At 44.0% G+C, this 21,943-nt stretch overlaps 1 protein-coding gene across 1 annotated transcript in view; it reads left to right on the forward strand.

The window, feature by feature from the left end:
- The window catches only part of ACACA (acetyl-CoA carboxylase alpha), a 190,668-nt gene that overhangs the window by 116,169 nt on the left and 52,556 nt on the right, over positions 1-21,943 (forward strand). The window contains 4 exon segments of the mRNA XM_061562031.1: positions 2,283-2,426; positions 3,210-3,330; positions 8,422-8,518; positions 14,461-14,557. Coding sequence (XP_061418015.1) covers positions 2,283-2,426; positions 3,210-3,330; positions 8,422-8,518; positions 14,461-14,557 — 459 coding nt within the window.

Raw genomic sequence — 21,943 nt, forward strand, 5'->3', positions numbered from 1 at the left:
TTTGGCAGATAAAGGAAGCTAGGCACGGTTCTGGCAACACCACTACTTTGAGTATCGTGCCTGCCTTAATAGGTACTTACTAATGTCACTTGCTGGGATGATCTATACAGCTAAACATGGAAGATCTCTGTATGCAAGATGTAGGTGATTTTGTATGTGTGTGTGCATTCCTAAACACACTTATTTGTATACGTAATTGCTTCTTTTTCGCACAGAAGGCAGTTTTGCTGAGACTGTGCGAAAGTTTTAGTTTTACATATTTATTTTTCATTTTTAAGCACATCCTCGAAATATTTGCATTACACAAGGGGTCGCCAACCTGCAGCTCTGCAGTCGGATACAGCTCTCTAAGGACTGCATTGCGGCTCTTCAAAAATGTAGTGTTTTTTTACCGAATAAATAAAAATGGCTGTTGTTTTGGCTGACCATGGGAGTCCAGTTGACAATGGAAGTCCAGTTGACAATGGAAACCCAGTTGACCACTGAAATCCAGTTCACCACGCGAGTCCCATTTACCATGGAAGTCCAGTTTACCATGGGCAGGAGTCAGCAACCTGTTGCTCCGAAGCCGCATGTGACTATTTAAGGACTGTTTCGTGACGTTATTTATTAAGGACCATATTGTATTCACATGCATTGTGGCTCTTAAAATATCGATTTTTTTTTTCTTCCGAAATCGAAAGAAACGTCTCTTGTTCTTTTGGTTGCCGACCCCTGCATTAGACCAAACCATCTGCACAAACCATAACGTTTGGCTCACAATCTGCAACCTCAAACTGAGCTTTGGATAATTATCAGCTTACTCTAGTTTGCATCGTCACCGTTAGTCTTTATTTTGTCCTTAAATTACTTGTGATTGAATTCTAACATCTTTCCCCGTACGTGTGAGCATTTGTAAGCCTCTTTAGCCGTGTAGTTCTTGCGAAGGCTTTTCGTTTTTTGCAAAAAATAACATAGTGTGGATTTGTTTTGTTTCTTTCAACATTTTCAACTGTATTGTTGTGAGTGTTATTTACAGTTTGAAAATGTTCTGGTTTAATTTAACTGCGTAAAAGAGAGCCCTTTTTCTTAATTGGTTCTCAAATCAAGTGCAAATTGTCATAATACCTGCTAAGTGTTGACACATTTGTACTCTCACCTTATTTCAAGGTTAAATAACTTAAGTGAAATAAATACTGAAAGTGGCCATGGTGGCGCATGCGTGTAATTCACCGCCGTGCGGGCAGGGCTGGTGGATCACACACATAGACCCGGGTGCCTGTAGAAGGCAGTACAGCAAGTAGGTTCACATCTCTCTGTATGCAGGGCTTTTGTCTGAGCACCCATGTATGTGTCCACACACGCACTAAAAAAAAAGTACGAGAGACATTCAAGGCAGGAAATAAGTATTGAGATTCAGCGAGGCTTTCTTTGATATGTAAAAAATACCGCAATAATAACACATATATAAAATATCTTCTTGGTTCTTTCGGTAAAGTCACGTAGAAGGGAAATAATAAAATAATAAAAATAAAACATAATAAAATAATTCTCACGGCGTTTCGGCCACAACACAAGCAGCCATCCTCAGGTGAAGAACAGGGCTGTCGGAAAGACAGCGTCTGAATGGGCACCACCAGGCTTGGCAGCGTATATTTAAGCTGCCAAGCCCGGTGGTGCCCATTCAGACGCTGTCTTTCCGACAGACCTGTTCTTCACCTGAGGACGGCTGCTTGCGTTGTGGCCGAAACGTCGTGAGAATTGTATTTTTTTAATTTATTTTATTTTATTATTTCTCTTCTACGTGACTTTATCGAAAGAACCAAGAAGATGAATCCCTGCAGTCACGAAAGCTTTAAATAGAAATATATATAAAGTAATCATAATAATATCTGCTTGCTTTGAGTTTTGAAGTTGCAACGTCACAACTCCCCACGTGCCATTCACTTTCTAGTGACAGACGCAAGTTGTTAATACGGATGAGAGAACTCTTCAAGGTTTCTTTGAAATAGAGCGATGAAATTAGCCCATGTCAGCACCTGCCATGAGATATGGCAATGGCTTGAAGAGACCTTTATCCGGCAGTGAAAAGATCAGTGCTGATGAAGTTTGTGACTACCTTTCTCCATAAAATAATTATGTCGACTGTTTGTGGACAGCGTTTTAATGAGATGCGGTCGCATTTAGATGCGATTTAAGTCCACATTGTATTTATAGTACGACGAAAATGATGATGATTGTGAAGGTGATGATTCAACTTTGTTTCGACCGTCTTTGTCTTCTCCATCTCTGCACGTACACAGGTTCTGGGCCGTGAGGTGTATACCTCCAACAACCAGCTCGGCGGCATCCAGATCATGTACAACAATGGCGTGTCTCACACCACGGCAGAGGATGACTTTCAGGGAGTCTACACCATCCTGCAGTGGCTCTCCTATATGCCCAAAGTAGGCAGGGCCCACGCCAGCACCTCACAGCACGCCAGCACCTCACAGCACGGCAGCACACACCGCGGCTTGCATTCGAGAGCGTCTATGTGTGATTTTATGTCAGGACTCATATCTCACGTAAGCGGTGGTTGGGAAGGGAGCGGTAGAGTGAGAGTTGAGGAGAGATGTTGGTGCTGGGAGTGGTGGGAGTTTAGTTATTTTGTACAGGAGCCAGAGTGGAAGTGGTGGTGCAGTGGTTCACACGCAAATTATATTTGTTGTTTAATTAAAATCATTCCCTCATGGCCATCTATAGGTAGTAGATATAAACTCTACAGCTGTACAGTTTTTTTATCTACTTGTTAGGACATATGGATAAGAAACAATGATTAGGACATTGACAAAGAAAATGGAACACAACTTCTCCAAAAAAAAAAAATTCTCCAAAAAATATGGAGAAGTGCATGCTTACGATTATAGTAAGAGACGGGAAGAGGGAAACATGGTTTAGAGAGTGTATGCGAGTTAGAGACGTAAAATTTGACTGTTAATAAGAGTAAGTTGGCTTCGACAGGACACATTGCGAGAGGGGAATGTTACCCGATGGTTGAGATTCACATTACAGGGGCAGTCACACAAGAGAGATGGAGCAATGAAATCAACTCGTGGGCTGGAGCTAGATGGTTTGTTGCTTCACAAGACCATGAGATTTGGCGTCGCCTTGAGGATGCCTTCCTTCAGTAGTGGATCGATCATGGCTGATGATGATGATGACAATGACAATGTATTTTACATTTCCAGGACTCCCGCAGCCCCGTACCCATCCTGCACCCCAAGGACCCCATCGACCGAGAGGTGGATTTCATGCCAACAAAGGCCCCCTACGATCCCCGATGGATGCTGGCCGGCCGCCCGCATCCCAGTGGGTAACGGGTCCCGCTTGGAGCAGGGCCCAGCAAGCACACAACACAAATGATCGAGGGTGCACACGTAAACATTGCGTCACAAATGTTGGCGAGAACCAGGGGACCCTGTGACCATGTGACCAGATCACCCAAAATGCTTCTGATCTCGGCAAATTTCAGAAACTAAGCAGGGTTAAATTTCGATTTAAAGCTTTCGTGACTGCAGGGATTCATATTCTTGGTTCTTTCGGTAAAGTCACGCAGAATGGAAATAATAAAATAATTAAAATAAAACAATCATATAATTCTCACGACGTTTCGGCCACAACTTGTCATTCAGACTCTCCTCGACAGACCTGTTCTCCACCTGAGGATGGCTGCTTGCGTTGTGGCCGAAACGTCGTGAGAATTATTTTATTATGTTTTATAAAAAGAATTTTTATTATTTTATTACTTCCATTCTTCGTGACTTTACCGAAAGAACCAAGAATATAAGCAGGGTTAAGTCTGACAGTGGCCACCACGCATAAAATGTGTTGTTGGCTGCTGCAGGGTTATGTGGTCAGTAGAGGGCAGTGCTGAAAAATCCAATGTTGTACTGTACTATGCTCCTATGTCCATAGCACCCCCCCTCCCCCCCCCCCGCTTAATCTTTGCACAGTGTGGCGAGGCCTTCATCCAGCAGTGGGTTGAGGAAGGACTATACAATTATGTTATTAGAGCTATATGTTTATATCATTTTGGCATCTTGCTTTGCAAACGGGAGTTCTGTGGAAATAATTGTTGCTACCCTAATAATGAGGCACAAAAATGTTATGCGCCAACTGACGATTAGAGGTATGTGCATTTCAATTCATTTTTACGTGATGAATTTAAACCCATACATTTTCAAGTTTTAAAGAAATGAATAGCTGCATAGAAGAGAAATGACCACACAAATCATAGTCATGCCCATAAATACTTAATGTAGTGTAATATAAAATGTAGTTTTATGGGCATATACACACATATATACCCATAATGAGTATATAAGATTTAATATATGAAAAACTATATTTGGTTCTTTATGTATTTATTTATTATTTATTGGATTAAGTGCATTAATGGTATGAGCTACAATGCTTTACTGTAAAAGAATAATAGGCGTGTGTGCATACGTTTAAATGTTGGGGTCTGAAAATAATTGACCATGCATTTGCGTGTGTTTTTACGCATACCAATTATATTGCACCTATCACATTGTAGACACCTCGTGGTGTTCTGTGCAATGCATAGCATGGTCGAAACATCCTTTTGCAATTAAATTTATAGAACTTAGAGGGAGAGAGAGGAATCCAGCCCTTAATGCTTTTGTTCTTAATCTGGATGTGATCTAGGTGCCCTGCCCTGATGTGTAGGTAGCGTTGCAAGCACATGTCCTATCCAGTGTACAATTCGCACGGCACAAAGGCAATCACGATCAGTTTGAAATCGGTAGCAGTGGTCTATTTATTTATACATTTTTCGATTCACCAAAACTGATTTGGGGGATAGCGTGTCCTTTGGATCTGTTGTGTCATTGGATTGTTTATTTTTCTATATGTTCTCCCCATGGTGCCGAGGTTAAAAGCTGCAAACCTAAATGAGTGTTGGGTTGTCTCGGCTATGATGTTAATCGGCCTCCGCACACATTGGACCCGCACCTCGGAGCTGAACTTCCCATGAACCCATTTATCAGTGACGGAGCCAGCCCAGGCTGATAGACAATTAATCCCGCTCGTTTTGAGCCGGCGGAGATCATAATACCGTGCCCTGGCATCGTGGTCCTTTAAGGAGAGGCAGATAACGCGTTTGTAATCACCATTAATCGTCGTTTAGCTTTTTCATATAGATGTTTACATATCTGCAAGTCCCACTTTTCACACTCGAAGGTTATCCACCCCCTGTATGTTGTTTTCACGATTAAACTTTCTCCCTCCGTTTTTAAACGTCGACGTTTACGGTGTACGCTTTGCCTCTAATGGGCTGGTTATGCCACACTGAAAACAGACGGCAGTTTAAAAAAAACATGTTAAATACAAATTTTAAGATGTAATTATTTTTACCCCTCTGTCTGCGTTATCGGTGGAGAGAGATATACAATTCTCAAAATCGTGTAACCCAGTGCTTGAAATTACACGTGACTGTAGTCTGATTAGAAAATTTTCAATGTCTATACCAGGGTAATAAATCCTGTAGTTTTACAAAACTGACTGAAAGCACGTAGCAATTCCATGATTAGCCTGCTTTCCACACAATCGGGTGTTATCATTATTGTTTCAATCTAGTCAGTAGGTAGGATTACCTGGCTCAAGCTTAGATAGCTATGTCGATAGATAGATTCATAGGTAGACCAGTAGCCATGATATAGATGGGCAATACGTTTGATAGGTAGGTAGGTATACAAGTAGATAGGTAGTCTGGAACATAGCTAGTTAGGTGTGTTGGTAGGTAGAGAGTCAGCCTAAGTAGAAATATGGATAAGTACACAAGTAAAAAAATCTATAAGTAGGCAGGCAGACATGCAAGTCGGTAAGTCGATAAGTGCACAGGTACTTAGGTATGTGACATGGGTAAATAGGTTGTCAGGTAGTGACGTTAGTAAGTTAGCACACAAGTAAATAGATAAGTATGCGATTAGGTAGGCAGGCAGACAAGTAAGTAGGTAGGTCAGGAGGTAGGTAGATGCATGAAATTCATCAGCTTTGCAATATTTGTCTCCTTACAATGCTCTGATTCGTCTGCATAATGTCATGGCTGGGTTTGAGCAAGTCTTTTTTTAAAGAGGTTTTTTTTTCATTTAAAATCAATGGCTTCCGTTTATTTTGTCACTTCACGAGAGAAGTCCGTTAAAGCCGGTGGCTCGTTATGCGGCTCGGAACCGTTTGCCTAACCGTTGTCATCGCCACTGCCCATCAGATCGGTCCTGTGTCGACACCCTCACCGCCGTCTCGTTACCCGAGCCGAAAATGTGCTGCGAATAAAAAATCGTTAACGTTTCTAATTGGGCTCCCTCACCACTTCCTTGACTTAGACACGTATCTTCAGCCGATTTTAACCCCCTCACGCCCTATTTTCTGCGTGTGTGCTCGACAGAACGGCACGTGTCGTGGCACCGTTCGCACTAAAGCGTTGATAGGCAATCGTTGCAGGCAACGGTCACTGACAATGTATATACTCCATAGGCAATTATGGCAACTTGGTAAAATGGCATAGGTTGATTGAGCTCTCTCTATATCTCTCGAGAATTAAAGCAGAGTTTCTTGAAAACTGCATTAAATTAACAGTCATTGGTCTCCAGAGCACACAACCTAGGGTATTCATGTGACGATCCCTAGGGTATTCACTGCCATCCCAATTGCACACTAAGAGGTGTGGCAATCGGAGGAAGTTCAAGATGCATACAAGAGAAGCAGTGATCAGATTTGTCCATATTTAGGAGACTACATTATTTGACAATATACATTTGTGGAGCAGCTGGGGGTGTATAGATGCATCGATTCATCAATCATGATTGATTCTTAAGCTCATGATGCATGCATCCAATAGTGTGTGTGAGGATCAATCTATATGATTAATGAAATCATATGCGAATAATATGCTAACTTTCCATTTAGGCGAATGGAGCACAAAACGGTACTTGCTTGAAACAATACAAAACACGGTGGCAAATACTGGGAAAACGAATCCACTGTGTAACCGAATCTCAGTCCAAAATTGTACAATTAATGGAATTACCGTGCGATGGGGTTTAAGTGAATCAGTTCATCCCGAGTGGCAACCATTGCCGATGACGATTGTACACAACGATTGCCCCAAAATTGCCCTAGTGTATCACGGCCTCGAGAGTTTGGGGTCGTGACCCAGACCGGGGTCATGGGGTCTGTGCTGAGTGCTGGGAGAGCAGCATGTGCAGGCGCGTGCGATATCGATGATTTGATAAGCTATTGACGCTGAAGAATTGAAGCGAAGGCGATATGATATCTCGTTATCACGGATATCGAATTTTTTGGGGGGGGCGGTATGTTAGTCCTTGGTCTGAGCCACAGTAATTCCCATCGATGCATTCAGCCGCAATTGGTGCCGAGTTTATCCACATTCCAATTTACTGTGTAATTTACAGCCGCATATATGTGACTCCACTGCTGGATGAAGGCATCACCGGGCCATGTTGGTCACAGCGTTTGTTTGATTGTTTGATCATACTTGTTCATCAGTGCAGTTAGGTGAATTTGGGTAGGTGGGATGATAACCCACACTGATTTTGATATCTCTCACCACTTCTCCAGCTGACGTTTTTTACAATGTATTATTTTGTTATGATCAAGAGAAACCTCTGAGAGAATGTCCTTTTGTATAGGGGTTCTTGTTTGAAATCTGTTTATTTAAAGGCTGCCTTTCAGGTTTGATCAACGCATTGACCGCGCGTGACCTCGAGCGCTCATTGTTTCATAAACTTCGACATTTGCATGACAATTATCGGCGTAATTTAGTTTAATCTGCCAGAATTTGATTGTTTTCGTTTTACTATTTAATTAACCGGCCATGCATTTGCAACATTTACATGATTGTGTAGCTACAGAAAAAATTGTGTTTAAATTAATTGTTATTTCATTAATGCGGGTGTCAGGATGCTGATGTGTGCCAACAGACGTCAGCTTATTGGCATTTAATTTGTTTGTCTCTTTAGCATCTTTGTCACTCCTCCTCCTCCTCTGCCCCCCACCCCGTGCAAGTTCAGACTTAAGACATTCCTCTTCACCTCCGCTTTATTGCTCCTGAATTTGATCCTGTTTATATGGAAGTAGTCTTCTCTCTTCCCCATGCTTTGCTATATATTATACTGTTTTGACCATACCGTATGTCATCCTCCATCTGTGTGTAACACCCCTTGATCTAGCAGTACTTAATAGTTCCACACCCAGCACGCCGCATCTATCATCCCTCCATGGCTGTCGCTGCCAGTCACGTGCCGCCTCCTACGGCCTGCGATTGTCCCGTAAAATATTTCGTGAGAAATTAAATGGGTGGGTGACACGTCTCGTTCCAAAACTTGTGTTGCATTTTTCCGGTTTCCGTCCCGTTTACAGCAAACAAGGAAACGTGGCAAAGTGGCTTCTTCGACCACGGCTCCTTCATGGAGATCATGCGACCCTGGGCACAGACGGTCGTCGTGGGACGAGCCAAGTGAGTCGCACTGTCGCTCCTTCTCTCCTTAGACCATGGGGGGAGCCCGTTTCAGGTTAGAGTTGAGTCCACTCTTTTTTGTCCTCTGGCACATTCGAGTTGTTGCCTGGGGAGGGGGGCTGTGCTGAGTCAGGCTGTTGTGGGTCAGGAGACACGAGTCGTTTCCCCACTGCAGCAACAGAGCCGCGTCGCTGACGTTGCACTGAGCGTCAAGACGCAGCTGACACGGTGAGGCTGTGCATTGGTTGACTCGCACAGATATTACATGCTGTCACACACACACACTGTTTTAGTGGCCGAAGGCTCTTGACTGGACACCGTTTTACTCATGTTCTTTTATGTCTGATAATGTTACACAAATTGAAGGCATCATTATTGCTGTCCCTGGCCTGGCTTGGGCACGAGCTAGATTAAGAGACCAGCGTGGCACAGCTTGATTGGCACTCAGCTAGGTAAATTTCTCGTCGAACAAAAATCCCCATTACCATGGTATACATCTGAGCAGAGCCACCACAGAGCCATATGTACGTACATATGTTGAACTTCATAATAAAGGTGTTTGGGTTAGATTGCGTTATTTATAAATGTGTCGTAACCCTCCACCACCCGACACGGCCAATCAGCAAAAAAGTGTCACGTTGACAAAAGACAAATAGTTCACTACTTTAGCCAACCGGTGTGTTGAAGAGTGAAACCACAACATTTACAATTTTTGAGTACGACGTTTCGCTGGTAATTGCATCCAGCATTATCAGGCAATTCGCCAGAATGGTGTTGTTACGTACGGTGCGAAATAAGTTCATCGTATGTGCATACATATGTCCCAGTGCTGGCTCGGCACGGATGTGCCAGTGGAAAAGGGGAATAGGTTGGCAGGGGCCTCTGGTATCTGGACCATGGTATTGTGGTGGGAGGCAGTGGGCAGAAAAGTGTTTTAAGGAAGGACTGAAGAAAAGGTAAGGTGACCAAACATAGTGCTTAACACATTACCTCCTTTGTGTATCATTCCAGCATTAGTAGATGCTCAGCATTTCTGAGGACCTTTGTGTGTGTGTGTACACAAGCGTGCGTGCGTGCCTGTGTGTTTGTTTGATGGGAAGATTTTTCACATTGTGATGCCTGTGAACATGGTTCGATTCCGAGGTACAGACTATGCCATTGGCAATTTCATTGTCTGAACCAGATATGAGCATCCTCTAGGTCGCCTCAGCCTATAATGAGGTGCAAGAGCATTGAACAGAGGTGAAACCAATTGTACGGCTTGTACGAGTGCAATTGGTGCCCAGCTGTACAGTACAGCCATGGCGTTTGCATTTGAAATTTATTCCTGCGATTTAACAGTTCGGCAAAAGTAAATATGCACTTGCAGACAAATACATAAATGCTACGTAAATATATAAAGAACCACGCCACAGACACACAGGCGCACATACATTTTTTCACTCCCCCACCCCCAAAAAAAAAAAAATCCCAGCAACTGAAAGTCATTCTCTTATCACGGCGCCCTTTGATGTGTAGCATTAAGGACAGCACTGCTGCGACTTGATAAAAGATGGGCGCGCATTGCAGCGTTGCGGCTCTCTCCGACTGCGCATTAAACCCCCTTTATCCTTTGGCTCGCCCGCAGAGGACCTCCAAACGGCGTCATTCGGAACGCATTAGGAGCCGCCGCTCAAACCGCGCCAATCGTACCCCCTTTGTGCGCGCGTGCGTTTTTAAATTGCCTCATCACAGGCAATTACCAAGCTGCTGCTGCTGCTTCCTCCTCTCGCAACAACAAACCCCGAGCCGCAACGCTTCTGTTGTTCGCCACATTCCGTCCCATTCCTATAGCCCCTGAAACTCCCTCGTCCCTTCTCCACGGCCACTGCAGTGCCAGCCACCTTGCTGCCTTTCTTCTAGAGACCTCCGCTGCTGCCGCCGCCACCAACCCCCTACCTCACAGACTCCCGCCGCCGCCACCATCACCCACCTCTCCATCCCTCTCTCACGTGATTTTGTTTTTCCATTTACTGCACATCTGGAACATTATCTCCGTTTCAGAGCAGATATGTTGGTGCTGTCTTCTCACCGTCCTTTGTTGCCTTTTGTGTGTGCGTGTGTGTATGAGTATTTTATTTTTTTTATAACTCGAGCTGTCGCGATGCAAGGTACGATGATGGCGGGCGGGTAGGCGGTGGTTGGGGGGGGAAATGTGGCACGGGCGATTTTGGCCATGGCGAAATTGCTCTGATTTAACTTTTCTTTATATATTTATTTCCTTTTCACGTAATTTTGTTTCTCTTTTCCTGGAGGCGAGGGCCAAAATTGCGGCATCATCATCATCACCATCATTGCACGCGGGGTGCGCCGCTGCCTTTGAGGGCCTTATTTCGCGTGAGTCGGCATGGCCGCATAGAGGCCCGCAGGTCGCCGTGTCAGCCATAATGGGGCCATTAACCCCTGTTGAGAGGGGGCCTTGCCTTCTCTCCGTCCTCTCCCTGCCATCCGCCTGCCGGCAAAGCTAACAGCACCTCATAGGGCTATCTTATTGACAAATGGGATTTGGGAAAATTTCATCCAAACCTGGCTCATATTATGTCTTAGATAGGTAGTTGATGTTTGTTTGGGTGGTTTTTTGAGGGGGGGGGGAGGGTTGAAAAGAGCTGAGAGAAGGGTTTTTGAGCTTTCAGTTGTGGGTGCGGCGATTGGCCATGTTTTTAGGGTTTTGATGGTGTTTCTGTGGTGTCGGAGAAGCCTGGGTCTTAGTTTGATACCGGAGTGAGGTGGTCAGCATATAGGAAAGTCTAATTAGTCTTAATTAACTTATTAGTAAATCCTGCAGTGGGATATTTATCCCATTGAATGAATGAGTGTTTGAATGATTGTGTGTGTGAGTGATTTGGTATGTGCACGTGTGCTCGTAATTGTGTTTGTATTTGTGTGTTATGTGTGTGAGTATTTTTTAGTTTGACTATTTGTGTTAGTCGTGTGTGAGTGATTGTGTGTGCATGCATTTTTGTGTGAGTGATAGATGGGGAGCAGTAGTGCAGCAGTTAGAACTCTGCACTATGAACGTAGCAATCTGAGTTTGAGTCCCGCTTATGGCCAACACCAGTGACGATTATCTGAACCGGTCCTGGGGCTCCCCTAGGCTGACTTAGCCTCAAATGAGTACCTAGTGCAGTGTGTAAACATCACCACTGGCAAAACACAGGCGATCAGGTGTGATGCTGACCACCCGTGCCCTCATGTATTGTGCCAGCCTTCATAGGTGCTCGCTAACAGCACTTTCCCCAAAAAGTCTGTTATATCAAGGATCTTTGTTTTGTGTTATTGATCATGTGAGTGTGTGAGTGAATGTGTTTGTATATTTATGCTTTTCTGTGCACATGCATTACCTGCCCATGTTCACAAACACATGTCACTGAGAAATGTAGATTAGAATTAAAAAAAACATAAATAACTCAATTTTGAGTACCACAAATTCCATTGTTCAGCACCCAGGTGTACACTGTGAGATGCAAACAGCGCACAATTGTGTTTAATAGTATTTCTGTTAAGACTTTGCACAATTTATAACTGTAACCACGGGTATAGTATGTACATAGATGCACTGTTATGATGGCAAGGCCACAGTTAATATCCCTACCAACCGACCAGGTGTCTCAGCAGTAGAGCAAGTGGCTCGCAATTGGAAGGTTGCGAGTTTGGATCCGAGCTGGCGGTTGACTCAGCCCATCATCTCTCTCAGGTTCAAATACTGAGTACCACTTTGCGGGAAAGTTAATAGTCAATTGGCACACTACAATAATGCCCTCACCAACAAGAAATCGGAATGTTCACCCGTGGCTCAGGGCTGTGAACAGGAGATGAGCGCTCATTTTGAGCGGGATACTCTCTTTTTCGACCATCTCTCCCACGATGCGTTCAAGGAAAATAAATGCCCTTGATGTCACCGTGCCCATCTTAATTAATCATACGCTCTGCCTCGCGGAGTTACTTTCTTGCTGAACACGAGCATAGTATTACGTGCCGTCAGCATGGACATGAGCATTATTCTGGTCCATCATCCAGCCCCATGACAGTTATAAATGCCCAACATTCGTAAACGACTGCAAGCGGCAGCAAAACGACAGTAGCGATGTGGATCTCATTATGTACAGTGCAATTACACAACGTCGCATATCCGACAATCATGCATCCATCCTGATCAATTACCTGCCCACACTCCAGTGCATTGTTTGCGTGTGGTGTAATTGTACATTTCTTTAGATGTTTACAGATCAAATTTTTCACACAGTAACGTTTTCTCAATGCGGATTTGCTTACGTATCTTAAGTAGGGTAAAGCATTTCCCCATGTTCAAAGCAGTTTATGTTTTACTCTTGTCCAGCCACCTACTTTAGCATGTTGCTGGAACTGCCATTTTCTTTTGACATTCACTTATCCGCACTATACCTCAGTCCCCAGGTATATGCGATATTGTCCGGTAGTTAGCATCAGCTGTTGGATTTCGTTGTTGGTGTTGTTGTAATTTGTTGTTGGCCATTCTGTGTCCTTTAAATTGGAGGGGGCATGGGGAGGGAAATAGCTGTTTTTGTGATGATAAATAAATTTACGAAGAGGCTCAAAACTCAAATTGTTTCCCTGCCATCAGCATAGAATTTTCTGTGCATGCCACTAAGCTTACAGTAGCAGTTGTTGCGGCTTGTACAGCTTGTATTGTGGGGAGGAGGGTGGGGGGTAAAGAATATTCAGGAGATGTCGCGCAACGAAGTCAATCTGTGCATTTTTGAGCACGGCATATGCCGGTTTAATTCCGTCAGCTATTAAAATTACATTTCCATTAAACCCACCAACTGCCTAATAGACCCGGGTGCAGTGGCACTGTGGAAGGCCACTTCATTGCGCTAATGCAGTTCATTGTTTATGTGACACAGTATTCTTTTTAATGAATTGTGTATGTGTACTATATATATGTGTGTGTGTAATGATATTTGTAGTTATTTTGAAAGAGGGAGAGTTGGCAGAGAACAAACTTTATTTACGAAGATTTAATTTGGCATTTTGTTTATTGTTATGTTTGCGAAAAGTAAATGAATACGTTTAGTTTCGCACATCATACATTGTACTTTTCCATCAAACTATTCAGAGTTCTTAAATTCCTTTTTATCATCTGACTTACGTGTGTGTGGTGTGTGTGCACGTGATTTCATTCTTTTGCGTCCCATGTATACCATCTCCTTTGTCCTCTTACTTCTTTGTTCTCTCTTACTTCTCTCCATGTATCTGCTTTCAATTGCCTCAATGTAACCTAACCAAAATATGTGCCTCTCATTAGCAGCAATCATAACATTACACCTTCAGACACAGGGTATTCAATGCATGTGGTATGAGAAATTTCATGAATAGATGCATCGTTACTTGCCTGATGTATACACGTACGTGTGCGTACGTGTACGAATGTGCTTGTGTTCATGGGCGTGCATGAATGCACAAGCACACGAGTGTGTGTGTGTGTACCTAGAGTGCATTTGAGGATGCATGCTCACATATATGCCTGTGTACGCGTAATAACACTTGTGTTTCACTATGCATTTGTGTGTGGACATACGCTTGCGTATAGCGTAGTGGTTAGCGCATTGCGCGATGAATGTGGCTATCCAATTCGATTCCCGCTCATGGCTAACATCAGTGACAAATATTTGAGCCAGTCCTGGCCCTCCCCAGGTCGTTGACTCAGCCTTAAATGAGTATCTGGTTTGCGATGTATAAACATTGGCACTGGGGAGACAAAGGCGGCCGGGCAGGCGCAGACAACAACACCCTCTCACGCATCATGCCGACCTTCCGAGGTGCTAGCTCACAGCACTTGCCCCAACAGTCTGTATGGCTTGTACGGGGGATCTTTGTGTATCAACACTCATCTATGCGTGTGTGTGTGTGTTCATGCAACGTAGGCTCGGAGGAATCCCGGTGGGGGTCGTCGCCGTGGAAACGAGAACAGTGGAGCTGGCTATTCCGGCTGACCCCGCCAACCTCGACTCGGAGGCCAAGGTGAGACGCAATCGCTCGTGCAGCCAGGATCACGCACGGGGAGGCAGCATCACTTGCACAGAGAGAGAGGGAGAGAGGGAGAGAGTGTGCCACAGGCACACATACAGCCCTACAGCAGCCCACCGGGGTTCAGTGTAAAGGTCACGATGCACGAGGGCAATTTTACGGGATTCTCGCTGCCAACTGCCACCAATACCGCACACTGTAGGTCAAAACGCTTCTCTTGCTGGGTCTTTCTCCTCGTGGCTCGACTTTGGAATACCCTCCCGTGAACTGTTTTCCCAAGTTCTCATAACCTTGCCGAATTCAAGAAATGCATTAACTCTTATTTATTACACCTTCGGTCACGCTGCTTGCTTGTTGTTGGCGGCTTGGCGTTTTGGACCTTCGGGTCTGTGCTCAGCAACTGATACAAAAAACTTTTGGTACGGCAGCGGAGTTTTGTCCAGCCAATGACAACCGGGTATGCTGAGAAGTGCATTCCACGAACATTGATTAGTCAACAGAACGTACAACCTCAGGTAGTCACGTGACTTTTCTGTCTGTGATATGATGGTAAATTGGCATTACAGTTTCCAATGGTACGGATCAGAAAATGGCACGGAGACAATTTATGGAAGCAATTGACCTCAAATTTCCCTTGATTTTCACGGTCTTTAGTTTAGCTCAGTGTTAGGGATTGAGTATTAGTTAGGGCTATGGGTTAGAATTTAGGTAGAGGATTACGGATTTTATCTTGATTTAGAGTATATAGTTAAGGTTACTGGGATTTACTGTACAGGTTAGGGTAACGGCTGAAGGTTATGGTTCGATTAAGGGTTAGGTCAGGGCTATCCAAACTGTTTTCCATAGATTTAAAGCTTTCGTGACTGCAGGGATTCATCTTCTTGGTTCTTTCGGTAAACTCTGTCACCTCGACGGACCTGGTTTTCACCTGAGGACGGCTGCTTGCGTTGTGGCCGAAATGTCGTGAGAATAATTTTATTATGTTTTATTTTTATTATTTATTACTTCCCTTCTACGTGACTTTACCGAAAGAACCAAGAAGATGTTTCCCATAGGTCAAATCCTTGCTGACAACTCATTTAATCCGGGCCGTGATGCCACTCAAACTTAACAATGACCTGCTGCAGCTTCGGAATTAAAATACAACTCCTATCTCACTCTGTGATAGCGGTCTTCTGAATACATATCCTCTCTTTTTCTTATCTCTTCTCTGAATACACGTCACTCTTATAGCTATATGCATTTATTGCATGTTTGTAGCCTGTGGATCTCAGTATGTTAATAATTTCAGCCATTAATTCCAAAAGTTTAGACATCCTTGGGTTAGGTATTAGAATTCGAGCTAAGGATTAGAGGTAGGGTTAGGATTAGGTATTAGGATTAGGGCTGAGAGTTAGCATTCATATGGGAGCCAGGGATGTTGTTAAAGTTCGATTTAGATATTGGTGTTTGGCTTTGGGTTAGGGTTAGAGTTAAGATCTTGGATTAGGGCGAAGGTTTAGGTTTAGCCATTAGGGTTAGGACCACAAGTTAGAATATGTATTAAGGTGAGGGCTTTTGTTAGAGTTGGGCTTAGGGATAGCTACTAAGATTAAGATTTGGGTCTGGGTTAAGGATAGGATTATGGATTGCGATTAAGGCAAAAGGTTAGTATAGGATACAGAGCTATTGTTAGATTTAGGGTCAGAGATAAGGGTTAGTTTTGAGGTTATGGTCATGGTCATGACGTGTAGATATCCTGTTATAGTCAGGGTTATATTTAGGGTTAAAGTGAAGGATTAGTGCTAAGGGTCCAAGTTGCATGAGTCTATTTGCCATGCTGTCTAAAAATGTATCTGTGCTGCTTATTGTTGTGTTTAATGTTTGCAAGCTGTTACATTTTCTCATTACTCTGACAATCTGGCTGCAAATTTTCTCTTGGAACTGCCGCCTCACTGCCAGTGCTGTCAGAACTCACTTGGAAATGAGATGGAAATCTCAGAGGAATATCCAGATTAGAATAAGGTTTTGAAATCTATATATATATTTTTTTTTATCTTGGCTTGGGTTAGGTGTAAAGTTTGGGTTAGAGGAAATGGTTTTAATTCTTAGCACTGGCATTATTGCAGTGTGCCAATTGATAGCTTTGCCTTACTTGATTTCATAGATGCACCACCACTGTGCCTTAATCTGTAGGCTATCTTAGCGCACACCCTTCTGCCAATTGTGTAAGGTTTAACATAAAAATTTGAAGTGTGAATTATTTTAATTATTTCTGGTATTAAGGGGCACAATCTGCTCCCACATTCAATTCAACATTCCCCCAACTCAGCACACTGAAAAATGTTGTTATAATTTCTCCATACATTTGCCCTCGTGCTTGGTCCCATCCAAGGTAATGCCCCTGGGGATGTGAGCCGGTACAGTTTGCGATAGTGGCTTGGCTGGAATTCCGATGGGCCAAGCCAGCACCAACCAGGCCATGCAGCTCGCTTTTAGCGGGCCTGGTGATTCTCTCATCGGATTCCTCCGGTATAATTAATAATTCTGATTCTTTCCTAAGAGAGCTGCACCCTTTCACCTGGGCCACCCTCTAGGAAAGTAATGAAGTCAAGAGAGAGACAAATGCGTCAGTGGTGTCTCTTGCTTTTGTACATTTCAGGACCATGCTTTTATAATAAAACATTTTCCAGAATTATTTTTGAATATCATATCATTTCAGGAGCTGCAATGCATGTAAATATAACATAGTCCTTAATAAGTAATATCAAGAAGCACTCTGGAGGCGCAGGTTGTCGGCAACTGTGATAGGGCAACCTAACCCCAAGATTTGCAGTCACTTCTGGCATTTAAAAATAGAGTGGATGGGGGTGGGGGGTGGGAATGAATAGGGAGTTTAGCTCAAAGAGTGGTAGTAGGAACACAGCGTAAGTAAGCCCGTGTTTATGAGGCCCTGTTTAGACAGGCGAAAACACGTACATACATAGAGAGACAAACACGAAACGCACAGAGAGAGACAGACACATATAGAATTCAGTGTTTTTTTATGTGACACCATCACCAGATGCAGTTTAACGAAACGCCCAGGAAGAAAGTTTACAATCAGAACCAGTTGAATCCAGCTCGGTTGATGAAGGGCACTTATTTGCTGTTGCTAATTATTCTTTTAATGTCCTATCAAACGGGGGGTGGGGGCTCTGAGCGATATTTTTTTTGGTTGTCACTCAACGTGAGTGTTTGCGTGTGAATCCTGCAAACCTATGCTTCACCGTGCAGCAGCAGCAGTGGCGGTGGCGCATATAAACATTGTTTGTTTCTGTGTATGTTTCTGGGATATTTGTGGCACATTAATAGCGTTGTTGGAGTTAGATGGATTGATTCAATTAAGCACCGATTCTAGTGGTGGTGTGCAAACATTTAGAGGAGGGAAAACCCTTCTGTAAATTGTCTAATAAACCCATCAAGAAACTCTAACCTAGCACTGCTGGGTCAATAAATGCCCAACAGATGGCAGCACAGAAAGTGGGCACATGAACCTATCTGTGCAAACTTTTGAGTGTTAACTTGTATCCACGTGTGCTACAGTTTGCTTCCTGCGTGAAAAATAGTCTTTAAGATTAAATTGGCCCATCATCCCATTGCAAGACATGCCTGCAAAGGCATCTTCAGTCACAGGCCTACCTGGATAAATCACTGACATTATGACATGAAATAATCATAACTCTAACCATAACATGTTTTATCTTCATGGCAGCACATAGCTTGGCTTGGCTCACAGATGAGCCATTGTTAACGCAAAATTTGTCTGTTGTTCCCATTACTGTTGTAGTGAGTTCAACTGAGTCGCAGACACACTTCTTGGAGGCAACACATTTATTAAAACCAACACATGGGGTACTACCCCTGAACACATTAACAACCTATGGTAGTGAACCACCAGGCTGACTGCACTAATTACACTGGAGTTAGCTACGACGGACCGGACCCTGGCCTGGGTCCCGGTCCACGTGTTGGTGACTCTTGTAGAACGTAGAACGTAGATTCTTCAGGATGAACAACAGCAGCCGGTCCCTCTCGGGGACCCGGCTTTTATCCTCCGTGGCGGGGCTGGCTCTGCCCTTGGCCACGATCACCTTCTAGAATCCTCTAGCAGGTTCTCGACCTTGACACGTGACCACCCCTAGCCCCCTCCTGGGGCCCCTGTGTAGACTTTACCGGTCACGTGTCCTTCGGGGTCAACCAGAGTGCCATGGCCCTTATTAACCCCATTCCCATGGCTGGCACTCTCGCACCCTATCCTGTAGGGGTCGGCACTGCACGCAGAGCGTGGTGCCACTCAGCACTGTCGGACAGCGCTCACCGAGCCCCCCTAGCGCCGGTACTGCACCCACATATACGTGGTGCCCGTGATGGCAATACATCGCACGCCGTGCCTCTTGAGAGCTGGCATTGCACAGTGACATCCGTGATGTCACTACACTGTGAATTTAGGATGTTCTGTAATGCATAATTCTTACTCTTACTGTAAACATCAGTCCCAATCCATAACCAAATCCTTGAAACTAATACTTATTCTAACACAAATCCCTTACCCTAATTCCAACAAATTAATGGTCAGTTAAAATGAAACCGTAAACTGTTGAAAATAATTTTCCACAAAATCATTGACAGATGAGACTGGCGATGAAATGGCAGCTGAAAGAGAGAACTTGCCCATGAGGATGAGTACGAAGGAGATAGAGCAATTAGAGATTTTCATGTGCAGGAGTGAGATGGATTATGGCTTCGTAGGGTGATTGCAGATGAAAATTATGTTAGGGAGGCCTTCATCTAGCAATAGATGACTGATAACGATGGTGCAGATGATAATGATGGTGAACTGTCATTTACTCATAAAGGAGAACCTCATAGAGCATTAAATTCTCCTTTTGGTCCTGCGTTGGGATGTTTAGCTGATCCCTGGACATGTTAACGCTCAGACAGCATTACCATAATTTCATTAACTGACCGGTTTATTTTTGCCGAGCCAGCCGCACGGCTCAGCCAAAACGCCCGGGTACAGGAGGGTTTCAGACAGAGGCGTTGCCATCTCCCGCACCCTCTTCACCATCGGTGTGTGTGAAAATAGGCCGAACGGACAGATAAAATTCAACGTTGGAATTTTGCAGCACCACTCTAAGATACCCACCAAACCTGTACAAACCCGAGGTTACGATTTCTTCTCATTTCCCCCAAGTTTATCCTGATAATGCAAGAGACAAAGTATATATATTTGCATCTGTTGCAAAGCAGTCCAACCTTTTTGCATTCGAGACAGGCCCATGGAAGCAGATATCACAGGGCTACCAAAGGGATCCCCTCAAGTGACCTCTGGTCCACACAGTATGTGGTATCACCATTGGAACCTCATTTGCCAGTAAAAAATATGATAATTGTTTTTTTACCCTTCTATCTGGCAACAAAACTGACACCTTTTTTTACAAGGAGTCATGTTTGCATAGACCACAATACCTGCAGCCATAATGCAAACAAAAAACATAACTCTGATAATATATGCACTGTCCTTGAAGTTGATTGGTCCACACCCGAGACAGCGTCTCGGTGCATATATTATCAGAGTTATGTTTTTTGTTTGCATTATTGCTGCAGGACAGTGCATATATTATCAGAGTTATGTTTTTTGTTTGCATTATGGCTGCAGGTATTGTGGTCTATGCAAACATGACTCCTTGTAAAAGAAAAGGTGTCAGTTTTGTTGCCAGATAGAAGGGTAAGAAACCAATTGTCATATGTGGTATCACTTACCCACCAACTGCGTATTACAGTCATGTTCGTCACGTGACAGTCGAGCTAGCTGACCACTACTTGAGGAACTCGGTTTAATCGCAGGTGGCTGAAACCTGGAATCTCAGTGATGCCAGCTCAGTCCTCTGACCTGTGACCTCTGAGCCACCCGACAGCCACCAAATAGACGAATACAAAACGTAAAACAACCCGCTGTGAGATTTAGTTTCGCCGGGGTAGGAGTCTGTTCCAAGAAGACTTAGCGCAGAGCCCAAATGGCTGTAAAGCTAAACGTCGTGTTACAAGGCTGGTTTTATTTGTGTGTGTGTGTGTGGCACCCTGAGAACGATTTTTCTGAGAAAAGCCAGTGCGATTCCCGATTGAGATTAAAACGGTACACGGCCTACAAGGGGAGTTTTCAGAAATAGATGGCAGGAATAGCAGTTGTTTGCACACAAAACAAACAAACACGGGGTTAGTAAGACTGCAGTCGTGGTGTTGGTGGTATTGGCTTGCTGATAGTTGTTGAATTCAGGCAAACCATTACATCTTATGGGATCTCAATGAATTACAATCACTTTAAAACAGCTCTTTTCCTTTGCTGTCAACACCCTGCTTCAGTTCAAGTTCAAGCGTAAGACCTTCCTTTTTCCCTTCTGCGTGTGACTGATAGTACCTTTCTCCCTATAAAATAAATATGCCCACTGTTTATGGGCAGCGAATTGAAATGCGAGCACATTTCGACACTATGTAAATCCAATTTGCTATGTATTCTACGGCTTTTGCATTCTAAGAGATCGTTACATTCCAGCGAAAGCCACAATGAGCCAGAACTTTTTCAGGAGCATTTTGCTTTGAGATTTTTTGGCCAATAATTTTTTGTTCAGTATTATTGTTGTTTGTGTGTGAGGAAACTGGGAGTGCCAGGAGAAAACTCCATGCAAACAAGCTGTTTAAACTCAAAAGCTGATGTGCAGATTGGTCATCAACATGCTTGCTCGACTGCCACGCACGGGCACCACCCCATTGCCCCATATGCCAGGTGACTCAAATACACAACGGCTGAATCTGTGTATGATCCACCAAATCTTGCTTCCACGAGTTGATGAATTTTAGGCGTGCGTCACCACGCCAATTGAGTCATGCAGGCAGAGATAATCATTGCATCTACGGCGGTGAGTTTTGAGGTGCGGTACAAGGGCACTGACATAATTTGAGTGGGATGGAGGGCACGCACGCATAGACGTGGCCAATGTCTGAAAAGGTCAAATAGTGCATTTATTTTGTTCTGAAGCGCTTTGTTGAATATAACCCCGTGCACTTGTTTAGTGTTGTGGTGGAGGCAGGTGATATAATTTTGACAATAATGCAAAAAAATATATATATATCTGGAAAGCCTCACTTAATACATTGGGATATTCGTCAAAGTTGTAATGAATAATTATAGTGTTGGGGTGGAGCTGCGGCACAGAGGTGCACACTCACGCTATGGAACCCAGTGACCTGCGTTCAATTTCTGGCCGTTGCTCGCATCAGTCGTGAGCGACATCCGAATGAGTGCTGGGACCCTTCTTCACCAACCCCAAGTGTGGCCAAACCACCCTCGTGCTCGACACG

Source organism: Lethenteron reissneri, chromosome 28, assembly GCF_015708825.2.
Source record: "Lethenteron reissneri isolate LAM-NWPU_2019-01 chromosome 28, ASM1570882v1, whole genome shotgun sequence".
NCBI classification, from domain to species: domain Eukaryota; kingdom Metazoa; phylum Chordata; class Hyperoartia; order Petromyzontiformes; family Petromyzontidae; genus Lethenteron; species Lethenteron reissneri.